We start from the raw sequence: 21,074 nt of genomic DNA, 5'->3' as shown, positions 1-21,074 counted from the left end.
ATCCACGCTTCCACCGGGAGGGAGACAGACAGAGACATTCAAACTCCAAATATACAGCAGCAGGCGTCAGAGTGGGGATCGCACCCAAGACCTCCTGCATAACAGGCGAGGGAGATAACATCTCGCCACTGCGGCGCCCCTTAATTTAATGTGCCCAGAACTTGCACGGGCAATATGAGATGTGAACCACAGAACCTCATATTGAACTTGAAAATAACGGTGACTTTTTTTCATATATGCTGAATATATAACTAAAACACAATACGTGCTGTGATATAGACAGCACTGCATTCAAGGACTCAAGACAGGAACAGGCTCATCAGGGCAAACAATTACTCGTGATAAACGATATTGACACGAATTGCTTCTGCAGCAGTCTACAGCTGCTACTGGTGGTGGTGTAGCAGCTACCACGTACGGCTTTCTGTGATTACGAGAAGGATGCTTCTGTACGGTTCAGCCGCTCTGGGCTGAAACCTCCACTCAAGGTCGTAACAAGGTCAATATATACGGAGCTGTTGTCCAGGCGTCAGCGCTTCCTTTAAGAGCAGTAAGGTACTGGGGTACAAGGGACGAGCAGAAAACGTGACGATCGTAGCAGCGTTGGGGGAGTGGTGGTGCAGTGGTTAGTGCACTGCTCTATGGAACCCGCAAGCTGAGTTCGATTCTTGACCACGGCTTTATGGGTCGCGATTGATATCCGAACGAGCCCCGGGCACCAAACTTCAACCCACCCTGGCCAGCGTGTTATGTCCAGACAATACCCCACGACCGACACGGCATTCCGCGAGCTCTCCATCCAGCAGTGGATTGACAAAGGGCTATGCAGGACACGATTAGCAGGGGAAGTCCTGCTGGAGTGAACAACGCGGGAGCTCGAAGCTCGATCGATTTGAGGTTTTCGATCAAAGTGAGGGTTGAGTTGACAGTGGCGGCGTTACGAAATGAACGAACGATTGTCCAAAATGTCCCCATGTGCATGGCGCAACGTGTGGCCCTTGAGGCCGGTCCAGCGCGGGTAAAGAGGCCCCATCTGACCCCTGCACCCCCCCCCCCAACACCATCACATCGCCACGACACGGCGCTGAGCTGCAATTGAATTTGCCACGTCCTGCACGCCGCGCTCAACGTTGTATATTGACCAGTGGCGTCGTGACAATATTATTATAATCAGCTCAGGGAGTGCGGCCATCGGCTCAGGTGCCTCCCCCGCCCCTTCTCCAAATATTTGATTTGCCTAAATTGTTGCGGAAGCCAAACGATTACTGCTCTAATGACTTAAAACAATGAAACGCGGACCGTAAACGAAATAATTTTCATTAAAAATATATATATATATATAATTTGAAACCGCGTTTTAAATTAGTGTTTTGTTCTTTTGACACTGTTGTTGAAAATAATTCTCACGGTGCTTGTCAAGGGGGGCCCAACTTGGGTGGGGGTGCAAGCCACCTCCTGCCTGCCCCACGCGATCTACGCAACTGCTATCGACGACGAAATTGCTCTTTCCCTCGTGAATCAGTCTACCCTCATCCCGTCTCGCGTCGACTGCATCATCACCTGATGCCCCTCGCCCACGTGCGTGCAGTCCACGCCAGAAATGAGATTGCCGCTTGCCTCTTCCCCAGTGCATGGCCCGCATTCGCTTCGCCCCATGAGTGATCGCGCCACATTTCTCTCTCTCTCTCATTCAGCCGCTGCTGCTGCTGCTGCGATTTTAACTCTCCCCCCCCCCTCTCGAGGTGACATTACGCATCAGTAGCAGACCCCCCCTCCGCCCACCCCACGCATCCCACTGTGCCCCCTATTCAGAGGCAGGTCGTCTCAGCCTGTCTGTGGAGGCGCTGATGGTACCACAAGCCACGGCGGGGTTTTTGTTCTATCCCGGGCCAGACGCAGCAGCAGCGGTTTGACAACTGGCCCCGAGGGTGTGCCGGTAATGGAGTTTCCCATCGGGGGTGTGGACGTTGTAGCCCCCGTAGTCGCTGCCGCTCACCTTCGTAAGGGGCCATCCATTGAGTACGTACGCATGGAGGGGGGAGGAGAGGGGTTAACCTAAATGCGCACGCTTGCGTATGGGGGGTCTACTGACAATGTACGCATAGGAAACCGGGGGGGGGGGGGGGGTGAAGCCTCGATACTAATTTATCTACATTGGCCTTCAAATGAGTTAGATATTTCGATTTAAAGCTTTCGTGACTGCAGGGATTCATCTTCTTGGTTCTTTCGGTAAACTCACGTAGAAGGGAAATAATAAAATAATAAAAAGAAAACATAATAAAATACAATTCTCACGACGTTTCGGCCACAACGCAAGCAGTTCATTCAGACGCTGTCTTTCTGACAGACATGTTCTTCACCTGAGGACGGCTCCTTGCATTGTGGCCGAAACGTCGTGAGAATTGTATTTTATTATGTTTTATTTTTATTATTTTATCATTTCCCTTCTACGTGACTTTACCGAAAGAACCAAGAAGATGAGTTAAATTGTCCGGTTGCTTAAACACGTTAATATTATTAATCCTTGATCGTTTCTGCGTGGATTAAATATCGGCCGTTCTATAGGATTCGGGGGGGGGGGGGTGCGTACATAGAGAGTGGGAGGGGTCAAGTCGTGACAGATGTGTGCATACCGACTCAATGGATGGCCCCTAAGCCCCGCTCGCCAACAGCGTTCCAGACTCGCCGCGATTGCTCGAGACGGTGCACCGCTCACGGCGTCCTGCTCGTCACGCTGCGGCTAACGGCAACCCGCTCACGCGACCACCACTCGCATCAGCCTCACTTCGTCCTCGGACACATCTTGCCTTTGGCCACACAGCGCGGAATGCGCCGGCTCTCGTGAGAAGGTCTCGCAAGCACGGCGAGTTCGAGCCTGGGTAACGCCTTGATGATGGGTGACCGTCCCTACACACCAGCGTGTTTGGACGCCTTGGATGGAGTCGTGAACGCGAATGGCGGCAGAGGGCAGTGGAGCAACATCCATTGTTGTACTGTACCGCTCCGCGCCCGCGAATATGCCATCAACTGACCGATGTGGTCAAATGTGGTCAGATAAACCCAACCGGCACTGCCAATCAACTGTATCAAATCAGCTCACATCATTACACATAAGCATGGTATCGTCTTCCTCTGCTGCCTGCATTGCAACATGTGTCTTTAATCGCAAGACGTGTCTTTTAAATGTGGCACGGACGCGCGAGCGAGGCTTCACCGGAGTGGTGAGCGCTGTCATCGAGCGGTGTCCCCACTGATATCAGCTGTTCGGCGTACAAACAATTTTAAAACATCCCATGGTTGAATTTCCCCGTGCAAAAACTGATTATCGTTAAATATATGCGCTCTACGACTAATTAATGCTTCATGAGGTCGTAAATCAAATTAGACTTCTTTTTTGTCAGAATACATTAAAGGTAAATCTTATTTTAGGCGATTCGTGAAACAGAAAATGATTTGCCAATTGCTCGTGGTGCCTTAACGCGCCTCCCATTAGCACGTTTGGCTCCGTGCGGTGTGAAGAAAGCTCATACGTACATCGTGCTTGTGACGATTCTTCATAGAGAAAAATGCATCGAGTAAATCGTTGCATTGGAAACATAGCCAAACCCACTGTCCCACACGCCTAATTAATTCCCGAATAGGATTCCGCAGCGGTGCAAATTATCGCCTGATGGTAATCATAAATATTTACTCTCGACGTGTCAATTTGAGATATCTGCGGTTGATGAATGGGCATCGCATTGCCCAGGGATTCGTGCACGGGAACACGTTGTTCCTTGCAGTACTGTACCACGCATCCCACAGCATGACCATGGGTCTTTGTCATTGTCCGCCCTCCATCAGATATTCCCGAAGGAAGATAGAATGGGCAGCCCTGCACCAGGCAAAGTGTCCATGAATGGATGTGCCATTAGAAGAGATTTCCAGCCATTCATGCGCAGCAAGAAATGTTCAAATTGCGAAAAAGGAAAAAAGATGAATGGATGTACCTTTACGCACAATGGACCATTAAAGTGCCTTTAGAAAAATCGTCAAAAAGCATATTCGGTTCGCTGTAGTGCAGCGCTTTCACGCTGTCTCATTTGAATTATTTTCGTCAACGCGTTGTTAGTTTCTAAGTATCGGGGGAGCACCGTCGTGTAATTCGTTTCACGTGGATCTGTGTGACGTCCTGACACAGCACCAGAACGTGGATAATTGAGCCGTCTGCAATATTTGCTCATATTTTAACCTGAGAGCGCACACTTGCAAGGATTCTGTGCCGTGAGTTCAGAACTTTGCCAATGTACTCTCTGGCCAGATGTGCACATATTGTCCTGATCAAATGGTACAGAGGCTGCATGCTAGAGTTTCTCGATGGCGGTTGACATTAATTTGTGTTGCGTACTGCAGGATGTTTGTTCCCTGGGGTCTTATCCCATCCTACAAGGCTTATGTGTCCTCCATATCTTTTGTACGACAGTCACGTTCGACCCAAGGTAATTCTGAATCCGATTTGTACAAACCTGGCATACATTTGCTTTGCCGTGTCCAATTTGGCTGGCCTAACCTTTTAAAATATAGCTGTTGTAACAAATGACTGAGTGTGCGTACACTCGCAGATAGATATTGACCTAACGTGGGATTGCATTTTGGCCAGGAAAATTGGAATAAATAAAATACACATACCACCGCGTACTTTTAGTGTACAAACAAACAAAACATCAGCATGTATCAATACAATAGTTTTTTTAATGAGATTTTAAAGGCGATAATTAGCCTCCTGGGAGACACAGGGACATGCTGTGATGTTTTTTTCCGAATCAACTCGCTATTTTTATTTTACCAGGTAAGGCTCACCGAGCTAATTGTTTTTTTAAGCGACCTGGCCACAAATGATAGCTAGTTCAACGAAGTGGCTTATCATGTGGAAATTTCTTGTAGTCAAGTACTCCAAATGCATTTTTCTAAATGTAGAGGGAAAACCGCAGGACTCAGAGAAAAATCCACACGACCACGGGGAGAACATGCAACCCGAAATATACAGGCGTCAGGTACGGGATCGAACCCACCACCTCCTGTATAGCAGGCGAGATAGTTAACATCTCGCCACCGTGGCGCCCCAATTAACAAGTGCAACAACTTAACTCATCAAATCGAATATCCTAAGTTAGTGTGAACATGATGAACACATTCTTCTGCATATGTCATGTAAAATATTTATCTGCTCAATATCAACATGCATAATGTGTTTTGGTTAATAAAAACATAAATTGCTTTCGGAAAATAAAAGATAATGTGCTATATCATTCACTAATGAATTATATAATACGGAAGATTGTGAGGTTAACAAATGTACAGTGAGGGAAAAAGTATTTGATCGCCTGCTGATTTTGTACGTTTGCCCACTGACAAAGAAATGATCAGTCTATAATTTTAATGGTAGGTTTATTTGAACAGTGAGAGACAGAATAACAACAAAAATATCCAGAAAAACGCATGTCAAAAATGTTATAAATTGATTGGCATTTTAATGAGGGAAATAAGTATTTGACCCCTCTGCAAAACATGACTTAGTACTTGGTGGCAAAACCCGTGTTGGCAATCACAGAGGTCAGACGTTTCTTGTAGTTGACCACCAGGTTTGCACACATATCAGGAGGGATTTTGTCCCACTCCTCTTTGCAGATCAATTCCAAGTCATTAAGGTTTCGAGGCTGACGTTTGGCAACTCGAACCTTCAGCTCCCTCCACATATTTTCTATGGGATTAAGGTCTGGAGACTGGCTAGGCCACTCCAGGACCTTAATGTGCTTCTTCTTGAGCCACTCCTTTGTTGCCTTGGCCGTGTTGTTTTGGGTCATTGTCATGCTGGAATACCCATCTTCGACCTATTTTCAATGCCCTGGCTGAGGGAAGGAGGTTCTCACCCAAGATTTGACGGCACATGGCCCCGTCCATTGTCCCTTTGAAGCGGTGAAGTTGTCCTGTCCCCTTAGCAGAAAAATACCCCCAAAGCATAATGTTTCCACCTCCATGTTTGACGGTGGGGATGGTGTTCTTGGGGTCATAGGCAGCATTCCTCCTCCTCAAAACACGGCGAGTTGAGTTGATGCCAAAGAGCTCCATTTTGGTCTCATCATGTCCACAACACATTCACCCAGTTGTTTTCTGAATCATTCAGATGTTCATTGGCAAACTTCAGACGGGCATGTATATGTGCTTTCTTGAGCAGGGGGACCTTGCAGGCGCTGCAGGATTTCAGTCCTTCACGGTGTAGTGTGTTACCAACTGTTTTCTTGGTGACTATGGTCCCAGCTGCATTCAGATCATTAACAAGATCCTCCCGTGTAGTTCTGGGCTGATTCCTCACCGTTCTCATGATCATTGCAACTCCACGAGGTGAGATCTTGCATGGAACCCCAGGCCGAGGGAGATTGACAGTATTTTGTGTTTCTTCCATTTGCGAATAATAACACCAACTGTTGTCACCTTCTCACCAAGCTGCTATGCGATGGTCTTGTAGCCCATTCCAGCCTTGTGAGGTCTACAATATTTTCCCTGACATCCTTGGAGAGCTCTTTGGTCTTGGCCATGGTGGAGAGTTTGGAATCTGATTTATTGATTTCTTCTGTGAACAGGTGTCTTTATACAGGTAACAAGCTGAGATTAAGAGCACTCCCCTTAAGAGTGTTCTCCTAATCTCGGCTCGTTACCTGTATAAAAGACACCTGGGAGCCAGAGATCTTTCTGATTGAGAGGGGGTCAAAAACGTATTTCCCTCATTAAAATGCCAATCAATTTATACAATTTTTGACATGCTTTTTTCTTGATTTTGTTGTTGTTATTCTGTCTCTCACTGTTCAAATAAACCTACCATTCAAATTATAGACTGATCATTTCTTTGTCAGTGGGCAAACGTACAAAATCAGCAGGGGATCAAATACTTTTTTTCCTCACTGTATTGCCTAAGCAGGACAGGTATTTGGTGGATGCCGTAAAGCAGATGTATTGAAAGCTGGACTATAAGCAACTAGAAAACAAACGTTTGGCTTTGGGTATATATACATGTAGAACATTTGAGCAATTTTTGAAAGCAAGATATCACAAGTAACTTTGTATTTCTCGATGGAATACTGCAAAAGAGCATGGTAAAAATCATCTGGAAGAGGAACTGCATACACTATGGACGTGTGCAGGATTGAGTAACGGCGCTGATTACTGTGACAGAAATGTAAGTGGGTACGAACATCTTGGTGAACAGGGGCCAAGAGCTGGAGCCAGACCGACGCGATACCGCGAGTCGCCTTGTGGTCTCATTGGCGGAGCGCTCACCGTGCAAAATGCGCGGCAGGGAAGTTTGCGGTGGCATCGGCGATGTTTGCCAATCGATGACCTCCACTTGACCTCGGCTTCCGAGAAATATCTTGCATTGGTGCCGTAACCATAACCGCATTTTGTTTTTGTCGCCAGCCATCGCCCGTCTGCCAGACCACAGAGATGGCCATGGCGTGCCCCGAGTGTTCCTTCTGCAGTCACAAGGAGGCGGTGCACAGCCGTCAGTACGGCGTGCACTCCTACCTGCACTACTTCTACCGCGGCGGACCATGCGGCGCCGAGTCGGAGGGGGGTGCCTGCGGAAACCCGAGACTCGAGACGGCGCGGGCGGCCGATGACCAATGCTCTGACGAGCTGGAGAAGGAAAATCGCCTGTGCGCATCCAGCATGTACAATGTAAGGGGATCCTGTCGCGTTCGCTGCAGTTTTCACCGCTCACGTGGTATGCCTGTGTGTCAAGCTGTTTGATGCAACCCAAGGAACGTAATTTAATGTTCGAATAAAGGTTCCACAAATTTTTCCATTACCAGCGGTGAAAATGGGCAGGAAAGCCCCGGAACGCACGCTGTGATGGGAGTGAAAATTTGAACCCGATTGACTGCCTTCTGGAAGGAATCAATGATTTTTTTTTACTCACAGGTAGACGCTTAGGCTAATAGAGAGACCCGCAGACACGTACAGAATCCCACAGGCATGCTCAGAGACCAACATACACACACAAAGACCTACAGACACACAGACACCCACAGACACGCAGATTGACCCACAGACACACACAGAGACCCACAGACACACACAGAGACCCACAGACACATACAGAGACCCACAGACACACACAGAGACCCACAGACACGCACAGATACCCACAGATACACATAGAGAGCCATACACACACACACAGACCCACAGACACACACAGAGACCCACAGACACATACAGAGACCCACATACACACAGAGACACCGACAGATACACATAGAGAGCCACAGACACACACACAGACCCACAGACACACACAGAGACCCACAGACACATACGGAGACCCACACAGATACACATAGAGAGCCACAGACACACACAGAGACCCACAGACACACACAGAGACCCACAGACACATACGGAGACCCACATACACACAGAGACACCCACAGATACACATAGAGAGCCACAGACACACACACAGACCCACAAACACACGCAGAGACCCACACACAGAGCGAAGCTCCTCCCTTCCTTCTCCTCAGATCTATTGGAGGTGGGAGGGAATCATTTAAGACTTCCCCCAGTAATTTCTTCCCATTTCCAGCCATGTGCATTACACACACATCAAAGCAGACTCGTTCATTTTGGAGTGGACTTTTTGTGGACGCACAAAGAGGCCAATCACTGAGCAGGCACTGCCAGGCATTCTTTGTTGCCACTTGTGCAATTGTGTCACCATGGTTGCTTGTGTGAATACATGTCCGAGTATGGTAACAGGTGGAACGCGTGGCGGCACCAGATGGCACGAAAACCAATATCCGCCAGTTTCTAAAACCATTCATGGCCTTCGTATAGAGTACTAAATATGAACGTTGCTGTCTCGTTGATGCCCTTAAGTAGCGTAAGCCAAAGATCATAAACCATCATCACACGAACTCTGGTCATCCTCGCAGGGGATTTTGGCTCGCCATCGAACAAAGACGGTCACTGCATCGCGCGTGCTTCTGCGACCGTCTGGAACGGATTTCTCATATTATCAGGAGCGTAATTTACGTAACTAGCGTAATAACTGGCGTAACCAGCATAGGGGCAGGGGGTGCCTTGCCTCCCCCCACCTCCCCGTAGCCAAAGGAACGAGTTGGGGCCTCCTTGAAAACTACCGTGAGATGTTTTCAACAACAGTGTAAAAGAAGACGGAGCGCCCCTACAGCGTTAAATGCTTGAGACCGTGAGCGTAACGACGATGTGATTAGGCAAGAGGAAGCCGCGATACACAACAGCCTCCAGGGTGCAAGCGTGCGAGACAAATCAAATATTGGGGCCCCAACTGACCGATTGCCGCACACCCTGAGATGATTATGGCGTCACTACGCCACTGGATATTAGATCTAACATTTATTTCAGGGCTTTAGTTTGGTGTCCTTCCCCCGCACCTCCGATGAGCACGAGCACGGTTGGTTTCGCACAGTGCGTAATAAGTCCAACATAAAGATAAAAAAGATCCCCGTATAGCCTTACCAGACTGTAGGGGCAAGTGCTGTTAGCGAGCACCTAAAAAGGCCAGCACGGCACACGAGGGGGTGGGTGGCCAACACCACGCCCAGCCGCCTTTGTCTGCCTAGCGGCAATGTTTACATATCGCATCAGGTACTCATTTGAGGCTGAGTCGACCTAGGACCGGTTCAGATAATCGTCACTGATGTTTGCCGTGAGTGGGAAACGAACCCGGGTCGCCAGGTTCGTAGTGCAGCACGCTAACCGCTACACTACCGCTCCCCACACATCCACACATACAGACATACACACTTACACACATACACACATCCACACGGCGTCTGCAGCTGCCTCCTTGGACTGGTTGAACGAACTTTGCGTTCGACTGCCAGGCGACGATTCACAACCTCTTGCTTTTCCCTCCGGCAGTACGAAAGACGGAGACTGCTCCTAAATATCTGCAAATGTGATGTCAGAATTTGTTTTAATCCGAACGGTATTCCGAGTACTGTATATACATGTGGCATACTCAAATCCCCCAGGGTACACTCAGATAAAGCACTGGTCATTCACGTGCAATCCTCAGGGCGGTTGTGATATTTTTAACATGTGATGTGTACAAATAAGAGCTCAATCGATGGGCAATATGATAACGCTTTAATAGCACCACTAAAAGCTTGTGCCTGTGTGAATTATGCATAATGAGCGCTGATTCCCCGAGCGCTGCGTTAAATCTATCTTAATTGCTTATCGATGTGTTGACCCTGGGCTGTGCACGCGATACCGTCCTAATGTTATTTTTATACTTTTTTTTATTTTACAACTTCATTAGCCTCGCAGCGCCGACTGGCTACGCCGTGCCGCCCTTTCATCAGTCCACCACTGAACGGGGGACAGGGAGGGGGGGGCTCGAGGGGGGGGGGGCTACGGCCCAGGGAGCCCCTCCCCCCGCCGTGTAGGCCGTCGGGATGATCTTGACAAGGCCGAGATAGTAACCAAACCCCACGACCTGCCCATGCGGCAAACACCCACACGAAATGATAAACTAAACTTGTGGGTTTTTTTTTACTACTAGTTAAGGCCCGCTGAGCACTTATGGAGCAATTTTCATAAGCGATCTGGCTATCACAAATGATGGCTCAACAAAGTGGCTTCTCACGTGGCATTGTACAGCAGCCACGTACTCTAAACGCGTGAAGTTGATTCTAAATGTGGAGGCGAACAAAACCGGAGGACCCGGAGAAAAATGCACGCGACAATGGGGAGAGAGACACGCAGACTCCAAATATACAGCAGGCGTCAGGGTCGCGATAGAATCCACGACGTCCTGTACACCAGGCGAGGGTGTTTTTTGTCGCATCCGTGGCGCCCATAGCCGAGGCTGTTAACGGCAAAAAGGTCAAACCTAAAAATAGACATCATCAGTAACGAAACATTGAAGAAAAAAAAGAAATGTTCTTAATTAATGACATGCTCCCCCCCACCCTCCCTAAGGCCCATTGCCTTCCGTCGGTTGCAAATCAATGCCGCGTCCTGGGCATCCATCAGTGAGTAGGTCAGCACCGTGATGGCAAGTCAAACAACGACGACGATGACTCCGTCCCTCTTCCCACGTGCATCGCTGCAGAAACCGCCATACACGCAGCTCACATAGCACACACACACACTATATATATCTCTCGATACACATTACCGTAGATTGATTTTATTTCATACAAACGACCAAACCGTTATCAATCTACATTACAGTCAACACTACGGTCTAAACAAAGTAAGGGTCTCATCCATCATTTGAGTTAAACGCTACTCAGACACAAGAAACAGCCAAACAGCAGTATCCTACAGAAAGCATGCAGCTATTCATTTGGCTACAATACGAAGCAGTCGATGTCCGTGAAAGCTTTAGAGAAAACAACAACATCTTCCCATAATCACGTCAAACTGCTCTTACCCGTCTCTTTATTTCACGTTGGGGGAGCAGGGTTGGGGCTGCCTTCAATGCCTCTCGTGGCTCTGCTCATTCTGCCCACGTGTTTTGTGAGACTCGTACATTCGTCTCCAATTGTTCAGCGAACTTTGTTAGAAAATTGACTTTTGTTTATTCTCACATTCACCCTGAGCTCAACGTTGCACCCTTCCCAGTTGCGTTGGCCGAACATTACCTTCCGTTCAGAATCGGATTACAAAGTCTTGATTTAGACTGCAAGAGGAGGAAATCAGTGGCGGATCAGCAAGCGACAACAACAACCAATGTAAACATCACGAACAAGACGAACGATGGGAGCACACAAATATTATCATTGGACGTTTTTGTCCTCAGCACATCTGATGTGACTAATATTTCCCCCGTTATCATTCACATCTTTATTTCCCCAATCCTCTTAGGTCACAGTGAGTTTAAAATACTGTACTGCGATCCGTATTTTTAAAACAGTTGGACTAACAATTTATCATTATGAATTAAATTGAGCTCTCCGTAATGATTTGGATAATGGGATACAGCAAGGTTAGGGGGCGTCCATAAATGACGTCACGCACCTGGAGGGGGAGGGTCAGACATTTGTGACGATGTGTGACGAGGGGGGGGGGTTGAGAAATGTGACATCAAAATGCGCCACTTTAAATAAATATAGACAACACGTTCTACTTAATTAAATATACTTTATATTCTTAGGTTTTTTCGGTAAAGTCACGTAGGTAAAAACATTAAAAAGTCAAATAAAATAAAAATAAAAATCACGACGTTTCGGAGGCAACACAAGCTTCCGTCTTCAGGTGGTACCGTCACAGCCACGACAGCTGTATCAAGTAAATAAGAGATTGCAGGAGTTACCACTGCGTTTATATAATGGTTGGAGAAGGTGGTGGGGCAAGGGCCGCATACTTATTATTAATATGGTAAGGTGAGGTTTGAGACTAAGAATAGACTGCATAACAAAGGCTGAGCCTTTGTTATGGAGAGGTGCGGTTTGTGACTCAACCTGTAACAAGAAGACCACCACTAAACATGGTTAAACAATAATGGTTGTCTGTCAAATAAGATTGGCAAATAAGTGTAGTTAAATCTTTTTTGCATGGTTAATCACATCTTTCCAATGATTACTCAGTTTGTAACCGTCATCACGGTTGAAATTATGTCTGTGTTTGTATATTTGTATGGCTTCGTGTACAAACCTTTGATGGTAGCCAGGAGGTTTGCAGAGAACCTTGGTCTCGGAAAATACAATTTCATGAGAGCCCACCGAGTTGTAGCAATGATCGGCAACGGCCGAAGAATCAGTTCTGCCGTGTTTCAGATCTGACTTGTGCTCGCGGACACGATCAGAAACATGACGTTTCGTTTCTCCAATGTAGCAATCACCACAAATGCAACTCAATTTGTAGACTCCAGGATACTGTAAGTCAGGAACGACATCCTTCACAGATGGAATCAAATCACGGATTTTATGCACTGTACTGAATCGGACTTGGATCTTATGTTTGTTTAGAATTTTGGAGATCTTTTTGGTCACGCCTGCTATGTATGGCAACGTGATAGTTTTGGTCGGAGTTTCATGTGGCTGTTTCTGTATGGTGGGAGAGACAGCTTGGCGGATAGTGCGGTCAGAGTATCCGTTCATCCTGAGGGCCCGATGTACATGTCTTAATTCACCGGCCAGGTGGTGTTGGTCAGCAATGCCATGGGCTCTGTGGTATAGCGTTTTGATGAGAGAATTCTTTTGAGATGGGTGGTGGTGGGAATCCGGTTTCAAGTAGGAATCTGTGTGGGTGGCTTTCCTGTAGACAGAATGTCCCAAGGATCCGTCAGGCCTCCTCTCAAACAGAATATCCAAGAATGGTAGTTTACCGTCTTTCTCCACTTCCATGGTGAATCTGATGGATGGGTGTCTAGAATTGATGTGGTCCAAGAAGTGGTTCAATGCTGGGAGGCCATGTGGCCAGATGACGAAAGTGTCGTCCACATACCTCTTCCACAAGGAAGGACGCAGGGTGGATGTCTGGATGGCGTCTGATTCAAACTTTTCCATGAACATGTTGGCTATAACTGGTGACAAGGGGGAGCCCATAGGGGTACCCTCATTCTGTTTGTAGAAGGTGCCATTCCAGGTAAAATAAGTGTTGGTGAGGCAATGCCTAACCAGCGCAGGTACATCAGAATTCAATCCATGTTGGACTAAGTCCTCAATTATTGTTAGGGTGTCCGGTACTGGGACTTTGGTGAACAAAGATACTACATCAAAGCTGACGAGGATGTAATCAGGAGATAGTACCATGTCCTTAACCATAGAGACTAATTGGGTTGAGTTGAGTACTGCCGAAGAGGTCTTGCCTGTGAAGGGGAGCAGAGTATCTGATAGAAAACGGGCTAGTTTGTACGTAGGAGAGTTTATCGTCGACACGATGGGTCGTAGCGGGGTGCCTTCTTCATGGATTTTGGGAAGACCATAGAGTCTGGGAGGTCTAGCCGCCGATGGTTTTAGAGAGGGACGTTTGCGTGGTTCGATTAGGGAAGTCGAACTCGTGACGATACTGTTGGTTTTTTGTCGTTAGGTTTTTAGTGGGATCGTTTTTAATTTTGGAGTAACTCCCATCATTAAGAAGGTCCAGGATTTTGTTGTTGTATGAATCTTTATCCATGATGACCGTGGCATTGCCCTTGTCTGCCGAGAGGATGACTACATCATCGCTCTTTTTTAGGTCCGCGAGTTCAGAGCGTTCGTTTTTGCTGATGTTACTAGTGGGTTTTTTAGCATTCTTAAGAATAGTAGCTATTTCAGCTCTTGCTACATCCGCATGGATGTGTCCTATGCCTCTGAGGGCTACATCAATCTGAGAAATCATATCCTCTACTGGTATATATATAGGGGTGACGGCGAAATTTAGTCCTTTGGCCAGTACCGTTTTTAGATTGTCAGAAATTGGGATGTTACTCTGATTAATCACGGTCTTGTTAACATCCAGCTTTGCGATGTGTGGCTCTGGTTTCTTCTTAGATAGGAGGTTGAATTTAGAAATCAGGTTAGCTTTGCATTTGGCTGACATTGAGTCAGCAGAAGGAGAAGTCATGTAATCAACGTGGTTCCAATCGGAAGGTGACATTTTTTGTGTTAACATTAAATGTGTTTGTAAGAGAGTCTTGTCTAAATTATCGAGTTCAGATCGGAGTAACCTTATTCTCTTCGAGATTAGTGATAGGCTAGCTTTAAATAAGATCTGTTTAGAGTTCGGTGAGGACACAGCAGCGGATGTGTTTGAGAGGAGGCCTGACGGATCCTTGGGACATTCTGTCTACAGGAAAGCCACCACCACAGATTCCTACTTAAAACCGGATTCCCACCACCACCCATCTCAAAAGAATTCTCTCATCAAAACGCTATACCACAGAGCCCATGGCATTGCTGACCAACACCACCTGGCCGGTGAATTAAGACATGTACATCGGGCCCTCAGGATGAACTGATACTCTGACCGCACTATCCGCCAAGCTGTCTCTCCCACCATACAGAAACAGCCACATGAAACTCCGACCAAAACTATCACGTTGCCATACATAGCAGGCGTGACCAAAAAGATCTCCAAAATTCTAAACAAACATAAGATCCAAGTCCGATTCAGTACAGTGCATAAAATCCGTGATTTGATTCCATCTGTGAAGGATGTCGTTCCTGACTTACAGTATCCTGGAGTCTACAAATTGAGTTGCATTTGTGGTGATTGCTACATTGGAGAAACGAAACGTCATGTTTCTGATCGTGTCCGCGAGCACAAGTCAGATCTGAAACACGGCAGAACTGATTGTTCGGCCGTTGCCGATCATTGCTACAACTCGGTGGGCTCTCATGAAATTGTATTTTCCGAGACCAAGGTTCTCTGCAAACCTCCTGGCTACCATCAAAGGTTTGTACACGAAGCCATACAAATATACAAACACAGACATAATTTCAACCGTGATGTCGGTTACAAACTGAGTAATCATTGGAAAGATGTGATTAACCATGCAAAAAAGATTTAACTACACTTATTTGCCAATCTTATTTGACAGACAACCATTATTGTTTAACCATGTTTAGTGGTGGTCTTCTTGTTACAGGTTGAGTCACAAACCGCACCTCTCCATAACAAAGGCTCAGCCTTTGTTATGCAGTCTATTCTTAGTCTCAAACCTCACCTTACCATATTAATAATAAGTATGCAGCCCTTGCCCCACCACCTTCTCCAACCATTATATAAACGCAGTGGTAACTCCTGCAATCTCTCATTTACTTGATACAGCTGTCGTGGCTGTGACGGTACCACCTGAAGACGGAAGCTTGTGTTGCCTCCGAAACGTCGTGATTTTTATTTTTATTTTATTTTACTTTTTAATGTTTTTACCTACGTGACTTTACCGAAAAAAACCTAAGAATATGAATCATTACAGTCACGAAAGCTTCAAATCTAGAATTAAATGTACTTTTTAATATATGTCAAAAATCGTCAAAAATCGCGTGACGTAATTTATGGACGGCCCCTTAATCGTTCGGGTTCGTCGATGCTTGTCATTATTATTATAAGATCACGGTCCTAAGTGCCTGTAATGGAAGTTATGGGCAGCATAGGCCAGACAGTTGCACTCTAGATAATGGTGCTACTGCTTCTGTTGTTGGCAGCACGCTTGGCTCCTTACAACATCCATACACGTACAGCCTGGAGCTTCCCGCCGCTGGGCAAAATCCTCCCCCATTCTGCTCCATCCCTTCCTGTCCGAGCTGCCCGTGTCCATTCGTGGCCTCTGAACTCTGCGGCGCTGTCTTGCTGCTGCTGCTGCCGCTCTTGTCTCTCATCTCTCGTCAGATGTTCTTATGATATGCATGCTGCTGACCATTGCCACTGGATATTCTATTGATTTAGCAACAGCATTGTCGGTGATGCTTGTGATTTACCTTTGGACAATAGGCTCTACCCGAATGCGTTTTCTTGGGGGAATTGTCTAACCCAATATAACATTACTTATTCTAATCTGCGCCTCTGTGTTAATCACAATTGCTGGGTCCACAGACGAATCTGTGTTGTTAAAGAAAAAAAAAACTGTAATATTTTTTGCAACGTTACAAAATGGAATACAATTAAGGCTCGAAATAATGTATGAATCTTTTGTATGAAGCAAAATACTTCTGTGCTTTACATATTTGTAGCGCAGATTAAACTGGATGAAAATATTACATTCTCGGAGGGTAATCGCGGTGGTTTATTTTTTTCAAATCATGCGTATTGTTCAAATATACATTTAGAGAATTCATATTTTTTTTATTACGTTGATTGTTGTTCAGCGTTCCCCTCACATACTCTGCACTACAATGCATCGTAGTTTTGAATATAAATTATGTAAATGTATTGTATTCGTATTTTAACAATTTTGCTAGTAAATTACGTTGGTTAGTAAATTGACCGTTATACAATTATTAGTTTTAGTCATGAAACCTACTCTGTTGCTGAATTGGCTTTATCTTGAAGTTAACTGCATTATTTTGATAGTAACATACTTTCTCATGTAAGTGCTATATTACTGCACCCTCTCAATTATTGACTTCGAATTTCCTTTGTGATGCTCTTGATGTAACGACACGGTCATATCCTTCATTGCCGAGGGCACCATTAAGAGCCGAGTAGACGGGATAATTAAATGCTGGATATTTTGGTAAAGCCGGGCATTGTGCCAAGATGACTGCACTCCAGCACTGTGGAGGCAAGGGTCGTTGTGGAGTTTTTTTAGACTCTCAATCCCGCAGGGCTGCAAGGTAAGAGAGTCATACAGAAAATGCGTTCGTGGGCACTTCTGCACAGACCTTTGTCCTGTGTCACTTCTGTTTTTTCCCAGGTACTCTGGCTTTCTGTAACATGCAACATTATTTCTTAGAAAAGAAGTGGCGAAACATTTCAATGCAGAACCCTTCGGTACATTCAAACTGAGCAAGGCTTTCCTGGATTCCATGTATAATATGCAGCAAACACTCCACGCCTCTGTCCAGCAAATAAATTAAATTGGGACACATCAGCCAGCGTGGAAGAGCAGGCCAACATACCCTCAAGACGGGCTCTGTCTGGTGAAAACCCTTCCATCGTACGTGACATAATGAAACATTGCAGGGATGCACCTGTGCATCAAATTTTAGTCTACGCCTGTTTTCAAAGATAATTAATCTTTACTGGTTTTTTTCATCCCTTCTTTATTATTTAGTTGTTACCTGTCCTCAGCATTATATAAAAAAAAACTGTATTGGTGTTAATGGCAATGCTTTTTTAATGTCTTCTCGAAAACGGCATGCAGGTGATAGCCATTGTTAAAGGAGCAAATTACCCCGACTGATTGTAATGCAAGTCCAGCATTGCCCTGTGTTGTGGGTTACAGCTGCGGTCTCTACAGATAACCCGTGGCTTGGGAGCCACGTGGTCAGTTTAATGAACAGCAATGCAGATCATTATTTGGTTTTATTCCAGAAGCAAAGACTCTGGTTGTACCGTATTTAGTTAATGGCACTCATTTTCAACGAGGTGAGAGACGGTTTATTCACCAAGGTTTAAATAAATATCCCCATGGAAAAAGCCAGCGATTCCTGCCCAGGTCCACGGTGTGATTTGCCAACGCGATGTCTCACCTGGGCCCGCAGGCCGGAACTGTGACGGGCTGCATCATTCTACTCATCGGGATCGCAGTGGTGTGCACCGGCTACCTCATCCCCCCCAAGATCGAGTCGTTCGGCAAGGGCGACTTCTTCGTGGTGGACAAGCACGCCTTGCGCTTCAACCGCGCGCTGGAGATGTGCAAGCTGTCCGGCGCCATCCTGTTCTGCCTGGGTGGAACCTCCCTCGCCCTCGGCATCGTCCTGTCGGCGTGCTCTGTCCTCCGCTCGGGCGACGACAAAGGCGCTTGGTTCCAGTCCCAGGAGCAAGGGGAAACGAGACACAGCGATGGCAAAGCGCGCGGTGGCTGGGCCCGTGCCGCTGAGAAGCTGCCGGTAGCGCTGTCCAAGGTGCTGAACGTTCAGCCCTCCGTAAAAACGGGTTGAGTGGCACCGGCGTGGCTGTTCTTGGGAGTGTTTAAAAATCGGCTTGTCCGAACTTATGAAAAGGGTGTTGACCGAAATGAGACCTCGATCGTTTGGTCGTTTTAACAACAGGGCAATTATAGGTGAGGTGCTAGAATCAAGGCAATACCGTGAATCGGTGTGAAGACTGGATGAACAGTGAAAGGTAGAGTTGTACTGTTGGCTGCTCATGGTGTGACAGGCAGTGAGGCAGTTGTGACTGAATATCTGCGGATTATTTTTGTCGGTAGAATGCAGTTGATTGGGTAGTTATTCACCATTATGTCAAATGATTCCGTGCAGAGATGTACATCTATCTTTTGCAGCAGCATCCTGGATATATTACATTAATAATCTGTTACAGTATTTTTTAGTTGCAGTGATAGGAGACAATACATGATTTTAGAAAACACGTCGCTGTCGTGGTTTTGGGAAAATGAATCGTTTTAAACAATTTTATCCAATGTTTCAAGTTAACCAGAATAAAGCACATTGGTATTTATATATTTTTCAACGGGGACCTGTAGCAACAAATATTCGTATTATAGACGTGTCAAATAGGTAATTTTTAAACTTGCATATTCAGACCACGATACCAACACAAAATGGCGTAATCTTCAAGCACTCCAACAGGGTCTTTAAAATATGCCTAACAGCAGTAGCATTATTTGATGAATATTCCTCCAACATCACAGGGCAACCGTTGGAACAGAACTGTTGATGTTGGGAACCGTTTTAAACGCAACTATACAGCTGCTTAAGCCATGGAATTGCACCAAACTTTCCAAAATATTTATGAAGGAACACATTTTTCGACTGAAGCAGCAATTGTGTAAGTTGTATATGCGCAGTCGTGTTATACAAATGGCATAACCATTTTAATAGATAGCGGACCGTGCGGCAGTAGCAGTCTGTTTTCAGAAGCCTTGTCTGGCATCGGATTCGCCCGATCTGCTTTAGGCTTTTTCACGCATATTGGGGTTGGGTGATTATGGGGAACTTATTTTGACCCCACACACAGGGTGTGTCATGGCAACTTCAGGTTGTGTACTACTGTCTGGAACCTGGCATATTCATTGTTATTGGTACATGTCCGATTAACTAGACGACATCTTTTTTTATGAGGACTACAATATATCAGGATCACACACAACCTTCACCAAGCCCCACTAAGACTGACCAAGCCTGAAGGATATCGGGGAATATGATGCCAGACAAGGCTTTGATGAATGTTGAACTTCTTTCGCACCGTACATAGCCAGCAGATTGCTGCTGTGAACAGTCTAATGATGTTGCTGTGCATGCTGAATGATGCTGCTGTTGTGCGTGCTGCTGCAACATATTTGCTGCTGCTGCTACTACACAAGCCGCCTGGCCTACAGCAAGCCGTTAGTACAGAGTCGCAATGAGTAAGCTTTACGGCTGTACTCACTGGTAACGTTCACAGTCCTGTTACATTCCCATTCCTAATTCGCCCACCTTTGTGGTCTACGGAGAACGGATGCAAGGACGGGCGACTTAAGCAACAAATGTTGACGAGTCTCACACACACACACAGCCATACTCGAATAAAGTTTTCAAATGAATTCTATAATACGGTGTTTTTTTCATCAATTGGTGTCTGGGGTGAGACCATTAACTCTCCCCTCCACTTGAGAAGCCTCTTCCATCAAGGACCCCGGCCTGAATTGTGTACCACCGAGGCGAGATGGAATGTACCTCGCCTGGTAATCAGGAGCTTGTGGGTTCGATCTCGACCCTGACGCCTGTATAATTGGAGTTTGCGTGTTCTTATCTCCCCGTGGTCGAGTGGATTTTTCTCCGAGTCCTCCGGCTTTTCCCTCCACATTCACAAAACATGAGTTTGAGAGTATTTGGCAGCTCTAAATTTCCACATGATAAGCCACTTCGTTGAGCTATCATTTGGGATAGCCAGGTCGCTTCTGAAAAAGAGCTATATATATAACTCAGTGGGCCTTACGTGGTAAAATAAAACATATATAGCATAGTAGCATCAGTGGAGCCTACTGAGTAATGTGAACCTTGCACCACCCGGGCACCTCACTTCCATTCATTTATACTGTCGTGTGCCACGGTGGAAAGTGCACAAGTCACAGTTGGAAGGTTATGAGGATATTCAAGGGTAACCCTCTTAGTTGGAGGGTCAATTTAAATACAAGCACAAGATAGCAAACAATATTTTTTATAGCACGAGAGACCTACCTACAACACCTCACACAAGACTATTAAGGAAGAATAAGCATGCATATGCACGAATTCTATAATGATTTCCAACGTGTTTGCCCTCGGAAGTATTTGTCTTTGCTACTGAATGCGTACTATCTGCTATGACATGGATCCCGCACTTCGGATTTCCCGCACCTCCAATTAGCATGGTTGGCTACGTATGGTGCGAAAGAAGTTCAACATACATACATCAGCAATATGGACGTCGACCAAGCAAAAAGAACACAAACTTAAATTCGTGGTTAGAAG

At 46.1% G+C, this 21,074-nt stretch overlaps 1 protein-coding gene across 3 annotated transcripts in view; it reads left to right on the top strand.

Annotated features, from left to right (window-relative positions):
* Positions 1–20,160, top strand: part of LOC144944675 (neurensin-1-like) — a 286,366-nt gene extending 266,206 nt beyond the window's left edge. For all 3 annotated transcript variants that reach the window (XM_078873038.1, XM_078873049.1, XM_078873043.1), the window contains 2 exons: positions 7,453–7,713; positions 18,162–20,160. In XM_078873038.1, the coding sequence (XP_078729164.1) occupies positions 7,480–7,713; positions 18,162–18,560 (633 nt within the window). In that variant the 5' untranslated portion in view covers positions 7,453–7,479 and the 3' untranslated portion in view covers positions 18,561–20,160. The remainder of the gene's footprint in view (positions 1–7,452; positions 7,714–18,161) is intronic.
* The last annotated feature ends 914 nt before the right edge of the window (positions 20,161–21,074 follow it).

Source organism: Lampetra fluviatilis, chromosome 2 (genome assembly GCF_964198595.1).
Source record: "Lampetra fluviatilis chromosome 2, kcLamFluv1.1, whole genome shotgun sequence".
NCBI classification, from domain to species: Eukaryota; Metazoa; Chordata; class Hyperoartia; order Petromyzontiformes; family Petromyzontidae; genus Lampetra; species Lampetra fluviatilis.
Note: the sequence above shows the minus strand (reverse complement) of the source record. Positions and strands in the feature narration are given on the sequence as shown.